Genomic DNA, 24,238 nt, shown 5'->3' with positions numbered 1-24,238 from the left:
CGTGTGGGTTTCCTCCAGGTACTCTGGTTTCTCCGGTTGTGTGTGAGTAATTGCAAGAGTGTATGGGTGTTTCCGAGTCATGTGTTGTGGCTGGAAGGGCATCTGCATAAAACATATGCTAGAATAGTTGGCAGTTCATTCTGCTGTGGCAACCTAGAATTAGAGACTAAGTCGAAGGAAAATAAATAAATTATTATATTGAAGTACTGAAGACTTGTTTGCTTCCTAAAATAAATGTTAAATAAATTGTTCTTATTTCGTCACTGAACTTGGTGTTTTGTGAGTCAGTAGAAGGCTAAATCTTCATCACCAACCTGGGGAGGATGTAATATGCATCTGTGACAGAACGTGTTGAAAGACTTCCTCTTTTTACCACCTACTTGCATATCGATGAATCCTACCACCATCAACAGTGTGCTTCAATGCATGAAAAAGAAGCTACAGTATCTTGCAGCAAACTTAAATCTGACATATAAAAAAGCACAACCTTTCATTATTACTTATGAACACAGACATGCAAACAGTGGAAAGTTCCAGTGGTGTTTGATTGCTGCTCTACCAACCAAATCAGAAAACCAAAAGGAGATTTACACCCCACATTGCTATGCAATCAATACACAAATGCATATATTGACAGAATGATAAAGGAAATCCATACCAGCGACGCACCTTTTAGAACATGAGTTTTATTGTTTTATACGCAGTCTGCATATGACTGATGCATTTGAGGAAAAACAGTCTGACAGAGTGCGAATCGTTCTCAAGGAGAAGAGAAAAGCCCCTTTCAGTGAGCACAGGATCATAAGGAGACAGTCCTAGTGAGGATTTACAACAAGTAACGTTTGATATTCTACAGACTTACTGATGTATAATTGGATGGCTTGTGCACATAGATTTGTGCCTGATAATATCTGCTATATTTGTCACCAAAAAAATGTCGGAACACCTTTTTTAATTATTACTATTACATGTAGACATCGAAGCATACATGTACAGTATGCACCAGATACATTCAAACATCATGTTCATCTAACATTTTTCTTTGTTTTCTTTTTAAACAAATAAATACAATAAATAATAATAAATAACAAAACAGCATACCTTCCAGGTGCCTTTTTTTCCTCACACTTAAACGTCGTAAAAAATAGATATATACATACAGAGGTAGGACAACAATGAATCATTAAAATCAAAACGCTTAAAAAAATCAGACAAACAATAATACAGAGGTGAAGGACAAGAGCGTGGCGGCATTTACACTGCATGGCGTACGTTGTGATGAGCAACAGGACAATTTCCTCTCCTCATATCATATTCTGAAAACAAACGAGCCCAAAAGTACATATAAATTATCATCTGGATTAGCACGCGCAGTAATATTCTGACAACAAAGGTGAGATGGTATTTTTAATATTCACTCTGAAACACGCACACACACACACACACACACTCACACAAAAAGTGTAAATGTAATAATTTGGCTGATTCATTTAGTGCGCTTGCAGCTTTGCACGCTCGGTGTCCCGGAGCTTATCGATTGCTAATTTACTACAATGCTCCGAGGCCCCCACGCGTGGAGAGAGACTAATGAACTTATTCAGACCACGAGCGACCAGACAAGATGCACACAAACTCATCTAACCTCGTTTCTCCTCCTTCCAGACCCCAAGGAGCGTGAGCTTGCGGATGATTGAGATGCAGAGCTTCTGGAAAGCGAACAGTTTCTGGACAGCAGGTTTGCTTTGAAATACTGGATTAAATCTTCATCTGTGCAGCAAAAAAAAAAAAAAACATTTCAGCTCTTAAATGCTAGAAACCACACTTGCAAGATGCCTACTGTATAAAGTTTTAAATATATCATGACATTTATGAAGAAAATGAGATTTGATAAATCATGCCAGTGGATAGTTGCTATGGAGTTTTTAGATGGTTGCCAAGGTGTTTTAACATTTATGTTTAGCTTTAAATACTAAATGTTAATGAAATGTAAAGAAATATAGTCTGCGCCAATAGCCTAGTGGTTGAATTACATGTAATTACAAACTTTTGGATGTAATGATATTGTAATTACAATATTATAACATTGAGATGTAGTATGTACTCAAAAACTTTTATCTTGTGTGCAATTACTGTGTCGTTACATTGTAATTACTATGCCATTAAATTGTGATTACATTATTGCTACATCCAAGATAACATTTATAAATTTAAATGTAATTTTTTATGTTGCATATACAGTATTTGGTTATCTATAGTTGTAAACGTAAACATACACATTACACATGTAATCACAAGCTTAATTACTAAGTCATTACATTGTAATTACACTGCTATTGCATTGTAAGTACATCCACGATAATGTTTATAAACTTAAATTTTTCTTTGTATATTTCATGTACAGTATTTGTGTATTTATATTTAAATATGCGTGGTACATGTGCAATTACCAACTATTATTTTGGATGTAATTACTATGTTATAACATTGTAATATGTAATAAGAACATTCATCTTGGATGTAATTACTATGTCATTACATAGTTACATCCGAGATATTTTTTCCATTAATGTAAATGTTTCTTTTTATATTTCATGTACGTTGTTTATTAATAGTTGTATACGTAATTACACACAGTAACACATGTAATTACAAACTTTTATCCTGTGTGCAATTACTGCCGTTACATTGTAAGTACTATGTCATTACATTGCTATTACATTGTAACTACATCCAAGATAATACTTGTAAACATGTTTCTTTATTTCAAGTACTGTAGTGTATTCATATGTAAACATGCACTGTACATATGTAATTACAAACTTTTATTGTTTCTTTTATATGTAATGAAATTTTAATTACATTGTTATAACACTGTAATTACTTCTGAGATGTAATATGCAATTACAAACGCGTGTGCAATTACTGTTTTGTTACATTGTACATTGTAGTTACATCCGAGATAATTATAAATGTAAATGTTTCTTTGCATGCATGTTGCTTGTACAGTAATTTCTTATCTATACTTAAATATACACAGTACACATGTAACTACAAACATATTTACTATGTCATTACATTGTAATTACATCCAAGATAATGTTTATAAACTTAAATATTTCTTTGTATAGTTTTTATGTACAGTATTTGTGTAATTATACGTAAATATGCACAGTATTTATGTAATGACTGGACTGTACTGTATTAATATTGTAATTACTACATTGTTATAACATTGTAATTTTATTGTTTTAACATTGTAATTACATCTATAATAGTATTGCTAATGTATTTTTATATAGTTCATGTACAGTACAGTAGCACCAAGGTGCTCATGGTAACCTGAATTTTGGTCTCCCCTTTATCTGCTCACCAAAACTTCCTTCCACTGTTCTATTTATTAAACATTTAAAACCTCTAAAAAAAATTTTAACATTAAAAATGTAAATAAACATAATATCGAAATGTTGTAGGTATTGGTTTCTGCATAAATTGTATTATTATTATTTTTTATTTGCATTAAACCTTTGTAACCTGGCTATGGAGGGGAGAATGTATATAACAAAATAAAAACTGCACCACAATCTACATATATATAAATATATATTTTCTTCAGCAAAAAAGGAGAAAAATGTTTGTTTATATTGCTTTTAACAAGCCTCCTCAAGCTTTTATATTTGCGGTTGCCAGATGTCAAGAGTTTTTACCCACACTCTGCACTGATGATCAGTAAACAATGGCAAACATGTAAATTGGACATAAATGTGTGTGTCTGTGTGTCTATGTGTGTGCGTGTGTTATTATATATATTCAGCTAACCTGAAGGTGTAACAGAGCCAGGCTTTTTCTTTACACAGACATTTTTTTTGTTTACTGTGACTAAATATGCAACCTTTTCAGACCTTCTCAGTAATGATCTCTATTAAACCTTATTAGGATTTTCAACTGTATTAATGAATGTGGCAGCAAAAAAAATACACTTACACAACCTGTATTCAACAATACAGTTTATAGTCCGAAATAATCATACTTAGTAATTCACTGTTTAGGCTTTCATAATATAGATATTATGTTAGTTTATATGACAAAATACACTACCTGACAAAAGTCTTGTCGCCTATATCCAAGTTTTAAGAACAACATATAATAACTTGACGTCCAGTTGATCATTTGGTATCAGAAGTGGCTTATATGAAGGCAAAGGCCTCTAGATTATGCTAATTTACCAAAATAAAATATGGTCTAGCCCTGACTTTGAATTATTTAATTAGAACAGTAAGGTCTGACTTTGCTTAGAAAAAAGTCTTGTCTCTTAACAGAAACAATGTACAGTATAGAATATAAAGTCATGCTGCAGTGGAAAAAGAATTAATATTGTGTAGAACTCATGAGCTTGGAGGACTGCATCGATACATCTCTGCAATGACTCAGATAACTAATTAACAAAGTCATCTGGAATGGCAAAGAAAGCTTTCTTGCATGACTCCCAGAGTTCATCAAGATTGTTTGGATTCATCTTCAAGGCCTCCTCCTTCATCATACCCCAGACATGCTCATTAATGCTTATGTCTGGTGAAGGGGCTGGCCAATCCTGGAGCACATTGACCTTCTTTGCTTTCTGAAAATTTAATGTGGAGGCTGAGGTATGCGCTATAATGCTAAAGAATTTGCCCTCTCCTGTAATTTGTAATGTAATGGACAACACAAATGTCTTGATACCTCAGGCAGATCTCTCGAACGCCCTCAAACTGAATGTAACCCCAAACCATGATTTTCCATTCATCAAACTTGACTGATTTGTCTGAGAATCTTGGGTCCATGCAGGTTCCCATGATCAACTAGAAGTCACATTATTATTTGTTGCTCTTACAACTGGGATTCAGAAGTCACTCACTAAAATGTAGCAGTAGTTACTTTTTGTAGAATTTACATCAACAAAGGTTATTAGAAGTACTTTATTTTTAATGATAACATATCTTTACTTGCATTTAATATGCTATGTGCATGGAATAAATAATAAATAAATCTATGTAAGTAAATATAATTTGATCATATTGAAAGTGCAATTACCATCCCTAATTCCAGTAATTTCAGCTTTATCAAATTGTCATTACCTAAGAGTTAAGTAACCTAAAACTGACCAGTCTTATGTATTATTGTCCTATTTTATGTAATATTATTCTATCTAACAAACCATACATCAATGGAAAGCTTGATTCAGCTTTTAGGTGATGAATAAATCTCAATTTCACCAATTTGAGACGTATGCCTGGTTTTGTGGGCCAGGATCACAAACAGACTAGTGTCCAGTCTAAATAAGCAGCATTTTTCCCTGAAGTCTGACCTTGTGTGCTCCACTGTGCGGCTGTTTTGCGGTCAGATCTCCTCTCTCTGTGCTGCGGGGTGGTCCTGCTTCCTTCAGTGTCCAGAATGTCTGTCAGGTGCTTGAGTGGCTCTTCTGTTAGAGGAGGAGGTTCAGGTGGAGGCGGCAGGTCTGCGAAAACACACAAACAAGCACAAAGTGTGAATGATCACTGATACACACCGTTATCCCAACCGCTTTAGTTGCTCCGATCAATAATTGATTAACTGTGTGCGCTCTTACTCCCTGATTTGGACACTTCTCGTCTCGCAAGGCCATCCTTATGAGATTTCTTCTTAGGCCTGGGCTTGTGAATTGAGGAAGTGAATGATGTATATTCTCCTGATAGCAGTGCAGAGGAAAGAAAACAAAGATGATGTTCTCTATATGTAATCATCGGGAGTGTAATAAAAGCAGTTATTTTTGCAGTGGTGAAGGGTTTACTAGTGGCTGTGCTGCCGGAGAAGAGTTCCTCCATTTCAGCCATGTCTCTCCAAGGGCCGCTGTGGTGAGGAGCGCTGCCATTAACAGACTCTGTTTTGGCAAACGGCTTTGGGTTGGAGAGAGCAAACTGTGTGTTGTGCGAGCACTGTGGTTTCCTGTTGAATAAACACATTAACAATTTAGGGGGGTTGTTTTTGTCCTGCGCAAGTTATATGTCATGGTAGTAAGTAACAATGAAAAATAAAAACGTGCTTTGTGTTTATGTATACAGTTGAAGTCGAAATTATTAGACCTCATAATTCCCAAATGATGTTTAACAGAGCAAGGGAAATTTCACAGTATTTCCTATAATACAGTTTTATGCAAAAATGTGGGAACCCCTCTGTGGCTTAATAATAATGTGCTCTTTCTCTATAAAAGAGGATCACAGTAAAATGCCATTTGGTTTCTAGTAAAAGCTAGATAATGAAATCAGACAGAAATATGTAGTGTAGCAGCATTAAGATGTGTGAAATTAAATTAAACTGAAAAATAGGCTACGCAAAAGTTTGGTTTTGGCGTTTAAAACTTGTAGTCAAGAACTTCCTAATGACCTTAAAAGCTGGACAATTCACCAACATGAACTAGAAGGATGCAAAAGCTATCACAAATGTTTAAGTTCTTTATCTCCACAGTCAGAAATATAGTAAGAAAATGGAAGGCCACAGGAACCGTTCTTGTGTGGGAAAAATGTGCTAGGTCAAGAAAAATATCTGAAAGGCAAAGATGAAGATTAGAATGGTCACAGACAAACAACTGACCACTTCCAAAGAGCGCCAGGAACATCTTGCTGCTAATATTGTCATTACATCAATTCACAGCCCAGAACACTCTCTTCACAAAGAACAGCTCAATGGAAGGTGATGCAGAAGAAACCTTCTGTCTGCCAACAAGAAGAGTCGTTTGAGGTATGCAAAGGCTTATTTGGACAAGCCTTAATCATTTTGGAAAAATATACTGTGGACAGACACCACATAGACTCTTTGTATGACAGAAAAAAAGCCCCACTGCATTCCAGAAGAAGAACCTACTCCCTACTAATAAAATATGGTGGAGGGTCCATCATGCTGTGCGGATGAGTGGCAGGAACATGTACTGGAAAACTTGTCAGAGTTAAAGGTTGCATGGATTCTACCCAGAATCAGCAGATTCTGGAGAACAATGTTCAGGAATCAGTCAAGAGGCAGAAGTTACTCCAGATGTTTCAGTAGGATAATGACCCAAAGCACAGCTCCAGATCTACCTAGAAATTCATGCTCTTACATGATACAATGTTCTAAAATGGCCATTCCAGTCCCCAGACTTGAACATGATTGAAAATTCTATGGATTGATTTTAAAAAGGCCGTTCATCTTTGGCACCAGGGCTTAATTTGTGCTGGAACAAGCCAGATCCGGAACCTCTGAAAACTGATTCAGCACCTCATTTTACTGACATGCACCCCACCCGCTCTTCAATTTCTTCCGTGACTCCCCAACCCTCTTCACTTTTATTTGCCACAATTTCTCAACCCGCTTCGCTTTTGTCCGCGACACCTTTCCCTCCTCTGGTAACATGGCAGATCTGCTACCCCGATCTGGTCCGGGACCTTGCAGTTTACAAATTAGGCACTGCTCGGTACCTATCGAACCTGACTGAATTAAAAAAAAAATTAAGGAGGAAAGGTCCAAAATGCTTTCAGCAAGGATTCAAGGATTTATCCTTGACCATAAGAAATGTCTACAGGCTGTTACAGTATTTCAGTAATTGTGGCTTTACAAAAGATTGATGTCATTATTCTGTTGGGGTGCCCACATTTTTTGCACCTGTCTGTTTTTATTATGACTTAAACTGCTTTACATCTGTTGATTTAATAAACGTTATGTCAGAACTGTAATGTTGCCTTTTTTGCCTAGGACATAAAATATATCCAAATGAAATTGCTGATTTAAAAGGCCAGCAGGCTATGGCTTACAATTATGAAAATGATCAGGGGTGGCCAAATTTTTGCATATGACTCAATGTGTGTTGTTTAATGTAAACTCATCAGATTTACATAAAACAACACACAATAAAACCCAAGCCACCAAATCCAACAGCAATAATTAAACACTAAAAAGCTGTTAAAAAACAACTAAGTAGCCAATTTTCTAATTATCTTACAAAACAGCTTGAAATCTCAGCAATTTGTTAGAAGAAAAATTACCATCCTTATTTTTCTAGCAAGAGAAATGACACCTCTCTTGACTTACTGCATGTTCTGACCTATTATGAGATCATTTAAAATGGAGTACACAGTACATTTTGCTATAAATATTACATGAATGTGAGAGTTGCATTATTGATGTGCAGCCACCAAATCTGCAGTAACTGTGTGATGCGGTCATACCAATATGGACCAACATCTTTTAAAGCTATGGCATGAACTGTAGAAGGCAGATCTGAAGACCAAAGAAGGTCCAACACAGAGTCCGAAAAAAACTGGCTGTATTTGTTTCTACATATACTTGTATTTATAGTATATTGGTATTCTTTATGATAAACAACTTTTTAGACTTTTTCTTTTCTCTCTCTCTCTCTCTCTCTCTCTCTCTCTCTCTCTCTCTCTCTCTCTCTCATTATTGAAATAATTAATCATAGAATTGATTTAATTAATTTGTGTTGAATATATTATTTTTGCACCGCTTAGATATTCTATTGAGTCATGTGACCATAGTGTTTAAACAAACTCCAGACGTACCTGAACTCTGTTACCCTGATGAATTCAAGTTTGCTGAAATGTGTAGGTGCAGTTTTATTGGAATAGCCATGTGAATAAAGGCTTTGAAAATATTTTTTTGAGTACCTTGAACTTATAATTTTGCTGTTTATCTTTATGTATCTCTAACCCAAAGAGGACCGAGACATTTATTACCCCGGCAGGATTTTTGTTTGATTTTAAACTTTTATGATTTGAATTGATTTGATTTATTTATTTTTGAACAGAAAAAAAAAAACTTTAACACAAACTTTATTTACTTAACAAAAAATACATTTTTGTTCTATTACAAAGCAAGGACATTTTTACAGTATGTCTGATAATATTTTTTCTTCTGGAGAAAGTCTTATTTGTTTTAATTTGTCTAGAATAAATGTAGTTTTACATTTTTTAAACACCATTTTAAGGACAAAATTATTAGCTACTTTAAGCTATTTTTTTAGTTAGTCTACAGAACAAACCACTGTTATACAATAACTTGCCTAATTACCCTAACCTGCCTAGTTAACTTGATTAACCTAGTTAAGCCTTTAAATGTTACTTTAAGCTGTATATAATTGTCTTGAAATAGATCAAGTCAAATATTATTTACTGTCATTGTGACAAAGATAAAGTAATGCAGATTTTAGAAGGGGGGGGGGGGGGCACGAGACATGTGAGCTTTGCATGAGACATATTTTATCCTTTTAGTATCTTTGACATATTATATGGTTAATTAACCATTTGTACACTTACATTTTATAGCATAGACTCAAAAAATGCATAGTAATGCTAGCAGCCATTAATTGAAATTTCATCATACCTTTCTCATTTTATTTTTTTAATCACCTCTATTCACCATTATATTCCTTTAATAATATATATTTATTCTACTTTTTAAATTGATTAATATCCTGATGTTGTTTTTAAAGCTTTCTTTTTAAAGCTGTCCTTGTTTTCAAAATTTTGTTCTTCTCTAAGATTATATCCCACTTTTCCTTTCCTTTCTTTTGTATGCATTTCGGAAGTATTTTATTCCTAGCTTTAAACATAAATTGTGCTGTTTTAAATTTAACCAAATCATTAAACTTTAGTATCTTCAATTTAAAAAATAAAGGATTTGTATGCTCCAAATACCCCACATTTTCTATCAGTCTAATTACTTTTTTTTGCATTGTACATAAGGACAGTAAGTTTGATTTATATTTATTCCCCTAAATTATTAATTTATAAGGGATAGATCTTCATGAATTTGTACTGTTGAATATAAAACAAGATATTGTGAAGAATGTTGGTTAAAAAAACAGCCATTAGCTATAATTTCATCCAAAGATGCATATTAGATTAATGTCCAAAGTTTGAAGATTCCTTTAAATATTGTATTCAAATATAGTTTCCCTCCAATGAGTCAAAGAGAATGAAATCGACACTTCTTGATAAACTAGGGCCAAATATCAAAAGGAAAAATGGAATTTGCTGCGGCAGGAGAAGCCACCATGGGCCTTTTTGTCTTATATAATAAATCATTATATAATAAATTACTTCTGCCTTGGAGGACAAAGACAAAACAGATTAAATGTGTGGTGGCTTTTGGAGGCGTGACAGACTACTCTTAATGAGTGCAGATGCTCAAGACAGTTCTTGACGTAATAATACTGAACCACTTTGATGACAGACTTTGGCTGAAGCATTTTAGAATGACCAAAACAACATTTCAGATGTTTTACAATATGGTCTGTAAAAAATTATTGTTTTAATTAGTTACGACAACTTAATATTTTGAGTTATGTTAACTTATCTGGATTGAATGTGTTGACATAACTTAAATATCAATGTTTTACTTGGCTGAGCTTATACTTAAAAAATGAGTCAGCTGAACTATAAATTAGTTAACTTAAACATGAGCTTTAAATAGTACAAATATGTGCAATTGAAAATGAATACTTTTTTTATTAAATAAATCTACTTTAACATTGTATTTGTTTGCGTTTTGCAAATTTATATAAACAGGGTGGGCCATTTAGATGGATACACCTTAATTAAATGGGAATGGTTGGTGATATTAATGTCCTGTTTGTGAAACATTAGTGTATGTGAGGGGCAAACTTTAAAAGATAGGTGGTGACCATTGTGGCCATTTTGAAGTTGGCCATCTTGGACCCAACTTTTGTTTTTTTCAGTAGAAAGAGGGTCATTTGACGCATCAAAGTTTTTGGGAAATTCACAAGAGAAACAATGGCGTGCTTTTGTTTTAACTTATTTTTATTCTTTCATGAGTTATTTACAAGTTTCTAACTCATTGCGTTGGATTGTCAATGCAACCCTCTTCTCCTACTCTTCACACACTGATAGCAACACCAGCAGAAATGCCAGCACAGGCTTGCAGTATCCATAGTTTTAGGTGCTGCTCATCTTGTATCGTCACACCAATTGCTTTCAGATGACCCCAAAGATAAACAGTCTAAGGGGGTCAGATTGGTAGATCTAAGGGGGCCATTCAACTGGCCCATGACAACCAATCCACTTTTCAGGAAACTGTTCATCAAGGAATGCTCAGACCTGACACCCATAATGTGGTGGTGCACCATATTGCTGGAAAAACTCAGGGAATGTGCCAGCTTCAGTGCATAAAGAGGAAAACACATCATCATGTAGCAGTGTTAAATATCCAGTGGCCTTGAGGTTTCCATTGATGAAGAATGGCCCCACTATCTTTGTTGTCAATGGTGTGAAAATACAAGATGTGCAGCAGAAACTACGGATACTGGAAGCCTGTGCTGGCATTTCTCCTGTGGTGTTGCTATCAGTGTGTGAAGAGTGGGAGAAGAGGATTGCATTGACAATCCAACACAACGGGCAGCACATTGAACACATTTTATAAGTGGAAAGAAAATTGTAAATAACTCATGAAAGAATAAAGTTACGTTAAGATACAATCACACCATTGTTTCTCTTCTGAAATTCCCAATAAGTTTGATGTGTCAAATGACCCCCTTCCTATTGAAAAAACAAAAGTTTGATCCAAGATGGCTGACTTCAAAATGTCTACCATGGTCACCACCCATCTTGAAAAGTTTGCCTCCTCACATATACTAATGTGCCACAAACAGGACGTTAATAGCACCAACCATTATTGTTTTATTTAGGTGCATCCATATAAATGGCCCACCCTGTATAACAATTTAATTTAATGCAAACTTTCATTAAAATTTATATTTGTTTCCTTTTGGATGACGTCAGCTGATGAACATCTTTCTGCAGGCTTAGAATTTGATTGTGCTGGTAAAAAAAGTTTAAGTAAGTTGACAAAATTTGGGTGGGATTGGGGTTAGTTTGGATGTTTTAAACGTGCATTTCATGTTAAATACTTAAAAAGAAACAACCTAATTGTTTTTTGGTGTGTTTGAGAGGGTTTTGGAGAGATTGTTTATCTGGCAACACTGTCCGCCATTTTCTCATTGTAATGGTGTGTTATGTGTTTGTCTGAGGTTCTTCTCAGATACCTGCTTCTTCGATAAAAAATTGTATTTGTAGACTTCAAAAATCTGTTTTTAATATTAAATGAAGTGAATTTTCATTTTTTTGGCTGATCTATCCCTTTAACTGTGTATTTTTTAAAACACAGCCATAATACTCTTAACAAAAATCTTTGTTTTCCATCCTGGCATTACAGAAAGGTGAATAAAACATCAATGTGAACTGAAGAACTGTGTGTGTATTTTTACCATGGCAGCAGGTCTGGATGCTGCTGGCGTGGGTTAGCCGGGTGTTGTTCATCACTCGGGGAGGGTGTGAGGGTTACTGTGGACTGCAGGCTGTAGGTTGTGGCTCTGCTGGATTCCTCTCCTCTTAAAGGCAGAGTGGCTGCGTCCTCAATCAGATAAGTTCGCTCAGGCAGAGGAGGACACCACTCTCCATCATCCTCAGGGCTATAGGGACGTAAACAGATTAGGATGCCCGTTAAACCTAAAATCGACTAAAACACAAAAGCAAACGCGTACAAAGCATCATACACACGCATAAAGAGAACGCATGCGAAAAGACTCCAGACTGCAGAAATGATTGCAAACGATAAAAGACTGGTAAATAAAACCAGACAGTGTAAATAAATAATTTAACAGAGAATCCAATGTCGGGTACAAAGACAGCATCGTAAAAAAGCTTATCAAAAATTTGTCAAAGCAGTTTCATCCATGGTGGGTGATGATAAAAATATGATGTGAAAGCATCGAGGACAAAGGTTGATTTGTGCGGTTCCGCTTTATTTCCAGCCGTGGCTATTCTTGAAGGTTCAGACTGAGAAGCCATGTCTGGTGACCTGCCTCTCGGCCCCGTCTCTAACAGCCTAAGAAGGCTTGGCTGTAAGCGCTAACATCATTAGCCCCTGTCACTTTGAGCTGAAACATCAAATAAGATTAGATAAGACCTCAATTTATCACCCAGACTACATTTTACCATGTCGCACAGGTTCTGTATTACTTTTCTGAGGTGGAGAATTACATCCGGCAATGTTTGAACTTCAAAAATACAAAAAAACATGGGATTTAAAGCTACCGAAAGGCACATTTATAAGCATGTGAAATCCTAAATCTTAAATTTGTTGACAGGCACTTTTAAAAAAGTTACACATTCCATAGTTTTTGGACATGTACTATTGTTAAATTGATGTTATGTTATATGTTACTGTATAATTAAATATTGACATGTTGCATGTATCATAACTTTTAGATTTACCACATTTACGATGGTTTAATAAAATGCCATCATGGTACAACCACTTGTACCATGCTTATTCCATGTTTTGTTGATATTTCCAACAGTATCATGATGTTTTAACATAACATCATGAGTTTGGAAAAGGTATCCACATGTTTGTTTGATTGTTTGTCATTTGAACAAGTAATATGGTCTTTTGCCATTGTATCTCGACGTGTTCCAATGTATTATGATGGCATTTAATCATAAATAATGTCATTTTGAAATAAAACAATGACCTTTTGTCATTATCATGGTATTAATTTCTTTTATGGTTTTGGACATTATAATTATAATGTTTTTGATAGATTCATAATCATGAGTCTAAAAATGGCATTGACACGATCTTCTGATCAAGTACTTTACTGGCTTGTATTTCAATGATTTTTGAACATGTCCTGTACCATTCTAGCATGATATCTTGGCTTTTGAATATTTACCATTAAATTACTGTACATGACATGGCATCACAGTTTTGGACAAGTACAATGGTGTTATCATTTTTTGTAGTTATTTAAAACATTTTGACAAGGTACCATTTAGGATATTGTATTCCACTTTTCACCTGTTTGAACAACTTTGAACACATCTTTGATCACTTGTTTGAAATATACCACTTTTTATGGACATGCAGCATGCTAAGTGTTGTTTTTTTAAGTCACCCGTTTTTGACATGCTATACTATTCGGTATGTACTGAAATTAAAATTGAAACAGAACTGAAAAAACTGAAACAGAAACTTCTGGATGCTCTGGAAACTTCTGGATCCCACCAAAAATGTTTTTATTGTTTTGTCTTATCTTAATGAATCTTAATACATTTTCAAGACTTGTTAAATTGAACTCATTGTGGAAAAAGGAATATTTTTTTTATTATTTTTGTCTCTTTTTCTTTTCATTAAACAATGTAAATGCAAAGGCCTGACTGTCTAAAATAACTTGAGCTCTTTAGCAAAACATCCTGTGAGCACAGAATTTGCAGTTGAGAATTCTTGTGCTTTTGATGCTGTGCAGAGAATTAGTGGAAAAAGGGGACGTATGTATGGGTACAGCCAATGGAGAACTCGAGAATGATTAACAAGTGACGAATTCCACTAAACTCCACCTGTTAATATCAGCTACATATAAAAGCATGAATCAGTAATTGAAATTTGTTGCGCACCTCCTGAATGTAACTCTTGCATTGCATTGAGGATACCAGAATTCTGTGAATCGAATTATTCATTTGTATCCACTAAATTACTAATATGATAAACATTGAAGAAAAAACTCTCCTAACCTTTTTTATTGAACACACATAGAATTGATTAAATATTCCAGCATCATTAACTTTATTGACACTAATAAAAAAAAACACAGGTCAACAAAATAATCACATTTTATTTACAGAACATAAATAATTGACAATAAAATTTTATAGTCAAGAGGGGCCACTTTATCAGCGTTGCTATGACAGTACAGCAGTCCAGTGCTATTGTAAGCAGCAGGAACAATTATACTACGCTCAAACTGTCCTGTTGGAGCATTATTTGAGCAAACTTTGCTTTTCTGGTGAGCATGACATTCATGCTCATCTAAGTATGTGTACATGAGTGAAATATCCATAGCGCTTAATATATTTAACTATTTTGTACTCAGACTGAAGTGTACGGATGGGTATTGTTAAGGTTTTAATGGTATTACTACTTTTATCGATACCCCTTATCGGTTCGGTACTTTAACGGTTCTCTTATCTGTACTTTTTGAAGTGTTTTTGTTTTTCAATGAAAAAACAAAAAACAAATTGAACATAATTAACATCACTTTATTTTATTATTATGTTTTAATTGTAATACAAAACAAAACCAATAATTGTAAAACAAAAAAATATATATTTTTTTCCTGTAAAAGAATGTACAAGGGTTTTAAGGAAAATGACTCATGTTTGACTTTTCTGGCTGAAGTCAGGACCTTTCTTTGTTTATTGTGCTCCCTGCAGTTAAAAATACTCAATAAATATTGAGTTGCAAAATGCAGTTAAATGAGATAATGTTTATGATTTTTCATTAACACATTCACATATACGAGTTAACAGTGTTTTGGGAGTTAACTGTGCAATGCAATGTAAAAGTAAGCTGTTAATTATAATTTATTAATATAATTTATTAGCAGTTTCACAATCACCAGCGACTTTTACTCCTTAGATCGCTGGAAAACATGCACTATCACTAATGGACTACAAAACAGCCATTTCATGGACTACAACTTCATACATTCACTCTGCTCACACAAACATGTTCTGCATCCTGACTGATTGCACTAACACTACCGGAGGATTGTCAAGGACAAATTACACACACTATTTAAGCAGCACATACACTTACTCCAGTTGCCGAGTCTTATTCATGTAAGTGACATTACAACTCGGTTTCCTTGTCTTGTTTTCCCGTCATTTTTGACCCTAGCCTAGTTTGTCTTTTTGTTCCTGTCTGCCTTCCGACTTCTTGCCTGTTAAGCTGCTTTAACACTAGAGTTTGTGTGTGTGAAATTCTGTGTTATGGTGCTGCGAAAAGGGGCAGGAATAAACAAGATTATTAGACATTTAAAAAGTGAGCGAGAGCGACCAGAGAGATCATGTTTTGATCCTTGATTGGTCGCACACAGTCAAGTGATGCAATTTCGCAGGTCAGAGTTCACTAAGCTCGAACTTTGCACCGCAGCAACCTACAAAACTTAATGCATGACCCTGCGTTTCCGGTCTGACGCACTCTTGTGCGTATGAAGGGAAGTCTATGGGAGGAAAACCCCAGTGTGACCACAGCTTTATTACGACAACAATTCTGGATTGTCTTTTCTACAACTGTTTGCAGCAGTATTGACCACTGCTTGCCTGACATCCTGAATAAACCTGCATGTGGATTTGAATTCAGTTGTCTGTGTCACATCCCCATATTACAATTAGGCTATTCATAGGTTATATTTGTAATACAGCTGATGTTAAAGGAATTTTAATGCTTAGAATTTTTTTAGGCTACTGCAAAAAAAATAAAAATGTTTTCAATGTAACCGAATGTGTTTATTTTACTATTGATATTATACTAATTTAGGTGATTGACTGCTGGCATAACAATGTGGATAATGTAACGTTACCATTAGTAGCTAGGCAGTCAAAAACTTTTCACTGCAGGTAATGCACTTTTGAAGATAATTTCCCTTAGCCAGGTTGCTTGCGTTTCTGCTTATACAAGAAAACAACTTGTTGCGTTTGTTGCAATGGACATTATTGGTGTCCACTCAGGAAATACAACCCATTTGGTTCACTCCGCAAGCTTTTGAGCTGTATGTGCGTGTGTCTGTATCGCAAACTATGTGTGTGTGTGTTTGGCGCGAGCCTCTTCTGAGTGTGCGTGCTCAGCCAAGATCTGTGAAAGCTTTTATACTTGAAGCGCTCGCAATGTGAGATTGCCTGCTGTGCAGACGAATATCAAATATTGCAAATTAGAAAAGGTTGGACAGTTAAATTATGCTACAGTAAGTAATGTTTATTCAGCAATATTTCTCCAGTACCAATAGCAGAAGCATTAACGTCAGAGCTAAACGATACTTCAGCATTTCATAATGTAGTACGACACCGATAAAGTACAGAGTTTCGGTACCCATCTCTACTGAAGTGAGTGTGCAAGCTAGTCAACGGTTCACTTTGCTGTGGTCAAAAAAAGCCATTTTCAGCCCTAATTGTTTTCAGCAGCCAAAAATTGGGTGCATCTGTAGCTACCATAGCTTTCTGAACATGTACTGTACTATGGGCATAATGATAATAGTTTTGAACATCTATGATAAAATACCATGATTTTTGGTACATCTACCAATGATTTTTCACAATATGGTGATGCTCATTTTCATTACCTGTGTCTTTTGTCTGGGATTTGAACCTCCTTGTTTTGTGCTGAATGCAATGACAGCACATCAGACCATGTGGGTGAGGAGCTTTGCCCTGGAGACTTCTGCTTCACCAGTTTGCCTGCAAAACAGCATGAAAAGAAAGAACTCAAGGCCATTTGCATCAAACTGACATAAGCATTTGGTGCAGCACTTGTTGATCCAATCTGTCTGCATAGTAATTCTCAAGGATTAATCCCTTAACCCCCATGATTGAAACCAATGTCACGCCTACCGTTTGGGCCTCTTGGGTATTGGAGTTTTGCATATTCTGCTCCGCTGTGGCTGGACTGAAGGCTCCACTGGTCCAGGTCCTGCTCCATGCTGTACAGGTCAGTTTTGGAGAGTACTGGAGTGCTGGTGTAAGGGTCTGGACCCTGAGAGTACATACTGCACAGGTCATGTCCATCAGCATCGGCAGGGTTGATGGTACAGTAAATGGCACCTTCGTTTGAGGATGGGCTGTACTTCCCATTTTGGCTCACATAATTTGAGAATCCCGAAGCTGTAAAACAGATTAATGAGTTATAGGAGATTTGATTTGTTAGTGTGACAGTAGAATAATGCAGGTGGAACGCCCATGACAGAGATCTTACTGTTGTAGTATTGATCTGTGGAGTCCAGTCTGCCGGCACAGCAGTTGACCGAGTCTTTTCCATTTCGAGAGAAGTTGCCAGTGGGCCATGAATCTGCCAGCCAGGGGTAGTTTCCCAAGTGTGACTCCAGCAAACATGGCCTGTAAAGAAAGGCTATTACTGTTAACAAACATGAAAGCTGTAAAACATTTGATGTGAAATATGTGTTTAATATAATAATGGGGGAGCACTGTGGCACAGTGGGTAGCACAATTGCCTCACAGCAAGAAGGTCGTTGGTTTGAGCCCCGGCTGGGTCAGTTGGTCAGTTTCTGTGTGGAGTTTGCATGTTCTCACCTTGTTTCTATGGGTTTCCTCAGGGTGCTCCGGGTTATCCCCACAAGTCCAAAAACATGTGGTATAGGTGAATTGGGTAAGTTAAATTGTCCTTAGTATATGTGTGTGCATGAGTGTATGGATATTCCCAGAGATGGGTTGCAGCTGTAAAGGACATCCACTGCCTAAAACATTTCCTGGATAAGTTGGTGATTCATTTAGTTGTGGCGACCCCAGATTAAGGGGGGGGTTGGGGGATCTCCTCATCCACCACCATAATTGATTTATCAACTTCTAATACTTTTTAAAGAGCCCCTATTGTGGGTTTTGAAAATGAGCTTCCATGTAGTGTGTAACACAGATCTAAGTGAAGTGAAATATCCAGCTAAGGCTTAAATCTGAAAGTGGACAGTTTTAAAAACTATTGATTCATCTAAAAAAAAGAGTCGACTCATTATGGTTAGAATGAATCGTCTTCATAACGAGTCTTTAGCCGTTTTAACGTGACGTGACTACGAAACATAGTTGTTATGGGCGCAAACCCAGGAAAATTTAAACCTGCGTCCCGTCCACTAACACAGCCTCGAAGACAAACAGATCCTGAAGTCATGAGTCAAGAAGACGCTGTGCTTGCCTGGATATTATTGGAAGTGTGAGGGGAAATAATTGATTCAGCAGTCTACACGCTTACAGAGGGCGATTCATCCGTTTGATAAAGGAAGGATCAGAAAAGACTGGTGTATGAGACTTGTGAGAATGAGCAGACAATACACCAGGCGTGCATGCAAAATAAGGCCAGTTTATTATGCATAAAGGCAGCCTGCTACAATCTGGTGAGCACTACAACCCCTTGGCTGGGGATGGGATCTTTGGGCAAAGCAGAGTACAGGTAAGCCCTGAGAACATAGAACACTTCACGCAAGAGGTGCCACAGCAATAATTGCAAATAGAAATGATCTAAGTTACAGCTGAGAAGGGAGAAAAGCTCAGTCACGGAAATCACGCTCAGTAAATGATGTGCACGCTATCAGTTTCATTTTCACTGCTAAGTGCCGTTCATACTTCCCGTGCAGGGGGTTATGACGGTCACAGGGTTATCGCGCGGGCCGTCCGCCGGGGGCTTGAAAAACCTGGCATTTGTTTAGCGCTGAACGCTGTCGACCAATCGCAACAGGCTGTCATCGGTCTAATCAGTGCAGATTAGCTTCGCGCTAAGGAGGGGTTTGGGAACAAATGAATCGCTGAACAATTCATATAGGAGTCGCTGGGATAATTGGGTAAAAATAAATGCATATTATAAGACCATGAAAGTGTTTTTTGACCTTGCATGCATATCAGTATGTTGTTGGAGACCATATAACTGAAATATGACCCTTTTTATGTATAAAAAGACCTGGGGACACCCTGTACAAGAAAAAATTTATGATCACCAGGATTGCATTTTTTTTTTATAGGAAAGATACAGTACAGCAATAATATTTTCAAATTGTAATACAACGTAAAATGGCTGTTTGAATATATTTTATAACATAATTAATTTCTGTGATGGTATACCATAATTTCTCATATCTTCAGTGTCACGTGATCTTTTAGAAATGAGTCTAACATGTTGATTTGCTGCTTGAGAAACAGTTATTAATTGAAACTGTTGCATTTTGTGCATGATACTTGAATGAATAGATAGCTCAAGCAAGGAAACTAGAAATATTCTGCAACACTTTAACTATCTTTACTGTTGCTTTCACTTTCAGTGTAACGTGTCCTTGGTGAATGACTGAATAAATGTTTCGAAATAATACAGACCTTCCATTGATAAGATCTGACCCGTCACCCCGAGAGAGAGCAACTGAGATAAAAGAAAAAAGAGAAATAAATCATTTCAAGCTCATTTGAAAGCACACAATGGTAGATCTGTGCTAGTATGGTACAGAAGGTTACCTGCGGGTGTGTATGCAAAGGAAGTAGTGTAGTGTCCAAGTTCTTTTCTCCTTCTATGTCTGCAGTAAATCCAGGCGCTGAATCCCATTAGAACCATCCAGGACGATACACCAATTCCCGCGATGAAGGCAGGCTGACGGACCACCCCTGTGATCTGCTCTGATAGGCTGACACTGTCATCCTTCACCACTGACAACGACTGATCTATTGCTACTTCTGATAGAAGACACACCAAGGAAATGGAAAAAAGTGTATAAGAGCAATCAGGTGATAGCGGAAAAGAGACATGAGAGTAAATGCTTCCTGTCTTATATAGGAAGCACTTTATTAAAATATATACCCCCACATAATCTGTCTTCAGCTGACACACGGTGTGGATATAAGATTTCTTATACCTTAACATTTTCGATTCCTTAACATAAAATACGAGTAAATGCTGAGATAAGATACTGTCAGGTGGGATAAATGTCACCATCAGAGCTGTGCGAAACATTTTTTTTTCAAAACCAGCATGCAGGACAAATCCAGCTGAAACCGGTAGACGTGTTTTTGGAACAGGGCAGCAGGAATGCTGGAACAAGCCAGGTTATTAGCTTATTCAATCTGGCCATGGTTATTATCTGGATCAAGCTTGTCTACATCTGGCCAAGCTGGTTATTTGCTAACAAAAATAGCTATTTGAGGATCTAAACTCAATTACTTTGATACAGCTGGTAATTTTCTGTCCAAGCTGGTAATTAGATACTATCCAGTTATTAACCTGTCCAAGCTATTAATAAACTGATTCAAGATGATTATCAGTCCTGATAATAGCTGGTTATAAACTCGTCTATGCAGGTTATTTGCTAGCCAAATCCTTAACTGGCTAAGATGGTAATTATATTAGTATACTAGTAGATCAAACCTGCCAGAAGCTGACATAACAGGTTATTAGCTGGAAAAGAGGCTTCAACTGTATTAAGGTTATTAATTTAATCAAACTACTCATTGTCCAAACCTCATTTAATTGTCTAAGAAGGATAATTGGAACAATTTAATAACTAGTGTACCAAAATTAGTATTAGCTTGTCAAACAAGTAATAGGGTGATCCAAGACAGCTATTAGCTGGATTAAGTCGGATAATAGCTGGCAAAGATAGATATCAGATGGTCCAAACATGGTATTAGCTTGTTCAGTCATACCATTAACTAGTCATTATGGTTATTAGCTAGATCAAGCCTGTTAGCAACTAGCAAAGTTGGTAAAAAATTATCATTAATGAGCTTAAACTTGTTAAGCTCGATCTAGCTGCTCAATAGCTGGTTAAATCGATTATTAGCTGGTCTAAGCAGGTAATTAGCTAGTCCTTTCTAGCCATTAGCTGATCAAGATAGTTATAGCTAGATCAAGCCTGTTAGCAACTAGCAAAGTTAGTAAAATTATTATTAATGTGCCTAAACTTGTTAAGCTCGATCTAGCTGCTCAGCTGGCTAAATATTAGCTGGTCCAAGCAGGTTATTAGCTAGTCCTATCTAGCCATTAGCTGGTTTAGATAGTTATAGCTATATCAAACCTGTCAACAGGTGAGAAATTTGTCCTTTAGCTATTCAAAATGGTAAATAATAGTATCTAAATAAGTTATTAGTTAAATCAAATCTGCATTAGCGGGCCAACCATGCTAAAATAGGTTTTAATTTTAATGCTGGTTTATGCTGGTTCTTTGCTGGTTCAGCACATGACCAGCAAACAACCATTAAAAACCAGCAAAAAGACCAGTGAGAACCAGTATAAACTATCAAAACATACAATATAAAACGTGATTAATTCATTATAAAAAGTTAGTAAACCTGTTGCCTTTAGAGTAACAAGTTGACTTCACTTTAAATAGTGAGTAAATCCATTGTAACTTGGAACGGTTGAGTTAGCTTAACTTCATTTTATAATTATGTCCTTTAAAAGCAATCGGTTTACTCGCTCTTTTTTTTTTTTTTTAAAAGATATCTAATAGGTTGTTTTTAATCATGTGGTTCTGGTGACATGGAAAATTCAGATGGAAGTAGAAGTAAAAGTAGGAAGTAAAAAAAAGGAAGTACAAAAAAATATAAATGGGAGACATAAAGGAAAGTCTGTATTTTTTCAATTTATACCATATTTCAAAGGAGATATAATAAAAAAATTACCATTTAAAGTTGAAGTCAGAATTATTAGCCCCCCTTTGATTTTTCTTCTTTTTTAAATATTTCCCAAATTATGTTTAACAGAGCAGGGGAATTTTCACAGTATGTCTGATAATATTTTTTCTTCTAGAGAAAGTATTTGTTTTATTTTGGCTAGAATACGTTTTTTTTTTTTTTTTAAAGCATTTTAAGGTTAAAATTATTAGCTCATTTAAGCTATATTTTTGATTTAAGTCTACAGAACAAACCATCCTTATACAATAAGGTGCCTAATTACCCTCACCTGTCTAGTTAACCTAATTTACCTAGTTAAGCCTTCAAATGTCACTTTAAGCTGAATAAAAGTGTCTTTAAGAATACTATTTTAAAAAGTTAAATATTATTTACTGTCAGAATCAGTTGATAGAAATACGTTATTAAAACTATTATGTTTAGAAATGTGTTGAAAAGAATATTCTCTCTATTTAACAGAAATTGGGGGAAAAATTATCAGGGAGGCTAATAATTCAGGGGGGCTAATAATTCTGACCAACTGTATGTTGGGCATGATCCTTATATCATAAAGAGGAGCGAGTTACTAAAATATATTTGCCTGTGATCGATGCGGTACATACTGTATAATTATGTTACATGAAAAATACTATAGTGTTTGGAAGCATACTATAGATAATTACTTGAAATAAAATCATAGTAATTATACTGTTGCTTTGGTACAATCCAACTGTAGTAGTAAACAAATTATTCAATAGGCTTCAGTTTTCTACGCTATAATCACAACGTATCACAGTTTACACTAACACTACAGTAGTTTTTACAGTTTATGAGTTTACTATGCTGGAGTATTCGGTAGCATTCATTAACAAAAAGTTGTACACATTATACACTTTATGTGGTTCAAAAAGATGTCTATTTTAAATTACGACAGTTTTCCCCCATTGCGGTTTACCTCCAGACATCACAAAATAAAGGATAAAAGCATACAGAATGTGGATGAATAGTCTACATTTTCATTTATTTATTTTATATATTCTGTCGAAACGCCAGTAAAGACTTGGATTGTTGCAAAACAAGACGAATATTTCATTGCAGCGATTAAACAGCAGGGTGTGTTATTTATATTCTTCTGGATAGTGTGGTGATGTTTGTATCTGATTTTTTTATAACACATTACCATATTTGAACACATAGTTCTGCCTGTTTATAATCTTTTTTGTTGCTGTCAACCGAATTATCTCATTCAAAAAAGTTTGTACACATAGCTTTATTAGATTTAATAAAAAATGTTGATTACACCCTGCTTTTTCTTTCGTTTTTCAGCCGTTTTCTTGAACTCCCCCCCCCCCCCCCCCTTTATGAGCTAAAACTTTTGGAGTTCTGTAAAAGCTGTTCGGCATTTTTTATTTTAGCTGATTTAAACAATTTAAACAACATAAAACAGAAACATTTTTGATGGTCTAATAACGATTCCTATGTAGAAGAACCACTTCCTGCCCTCCATCTGAATTTCACGGGTCATCAATGACATCAAGTGAAAACAACCTATTGCTTTTTCAGTCTACTTTATCCACATAAGCTGTTTTTTTTCAGCAGGAAAGAGGATTACCACTTAGTTTAGTCTGTCTATTAGTTGCCCAAGATGGTTGTTGGACAATACAAGTTTGTTAGTAGTTGGTTGAAGCTGGCGATTAGACCAACCAAACTGGTCATTAGTAGATCATGGATCTTACCATCTGATAACTGATAATCGTTGACCAGCAAGAAAGCAGCTAGTATGTTTCAAAATATGACACTTAACTCATAATAGTACTCACTGAGGAAGATAAAGACAGGCGGACTGTAAACACCCACTCCAGCACTAGTCACCGCTGCAACCTGCACACGATACCCTGACTCAGCCATCAACCCATCCAGCATCACCCACAGAATATCTCCATCCACAGTCCTGTTGAGCACCTGCTGAGACTCATTTCCCACACACCACACCTGACCCAAACAGAGATGAA

General features: G+C 35.8%; 1 protein-coding gene across 3 annotated transcripts in view; it reads right to left on the bottom strand.

The window, feature by feature from the left end:
• Positions 1 to 666: 666 nt before the first annotated feature.
• zgc:77784 overlaps positions 667 to 24,238 on the bottom strand; it is a 151,412-nt gene continuing 127,840 nt past the window's right edge. For all 3 annotated transcript variants that reach the window (XM_087282642.1, XM_087282641.1, NM_001431128.2), the window contains 12 exon segments: positions 24,047 to 24,218; positions 20,079 to 20,294; positions 19,944 to 19,986; positions 17,827 to 17,966; positions 17,466 to 17,735; positions 17,198 to 17,312; positions 12,284 to 12,487; positions 5,804 to 5,958; positions 5,603 to 5,701; positions 5,342 to 5,491; positions 1,643 to 1,767; positions 667 to 1,316 (listed from right to left, as the gene is read on the bottom strand). In XM_087282642.1, the coding sequence (XP_087138768.1) occupies positions 1,305 to 1,316; positions 1,643 to 1,767; positions 5,342 to 5,491; positions 5,603 to 5,701; positions 5,804 to 5,958; positions 12,284 to 12,487; positions 17,198 to 17,312; positions 17,466 to 17,735; positions 17,827 to 17,966; positions 19,944 to 19,986; positions 20,079 to 20,294; positions 24,047 to 24,218 (1,701 nt within the window). In that variant the 3' untranslated portion in view covers positions 667 to 1,304.

The sequence above is a fragment of the Danio rerio genome, chromosome 15 (genome assembly GCF_052040795.2).
Source record: "Danio rerio strain M-AB ecotype USA chromosome 15, GRCz13ab, whole genome shotgun sequence".
NCBI lineage: Eukaryota > Metazoa > Chordata > Actinopteri > Cypriniformes > Danionidae > Danio > Danio rerio.
Note: the sequence above shows the minus strand (reverse complement) of the source record. Positions and strands in the feature narration are given on the sequence as shown.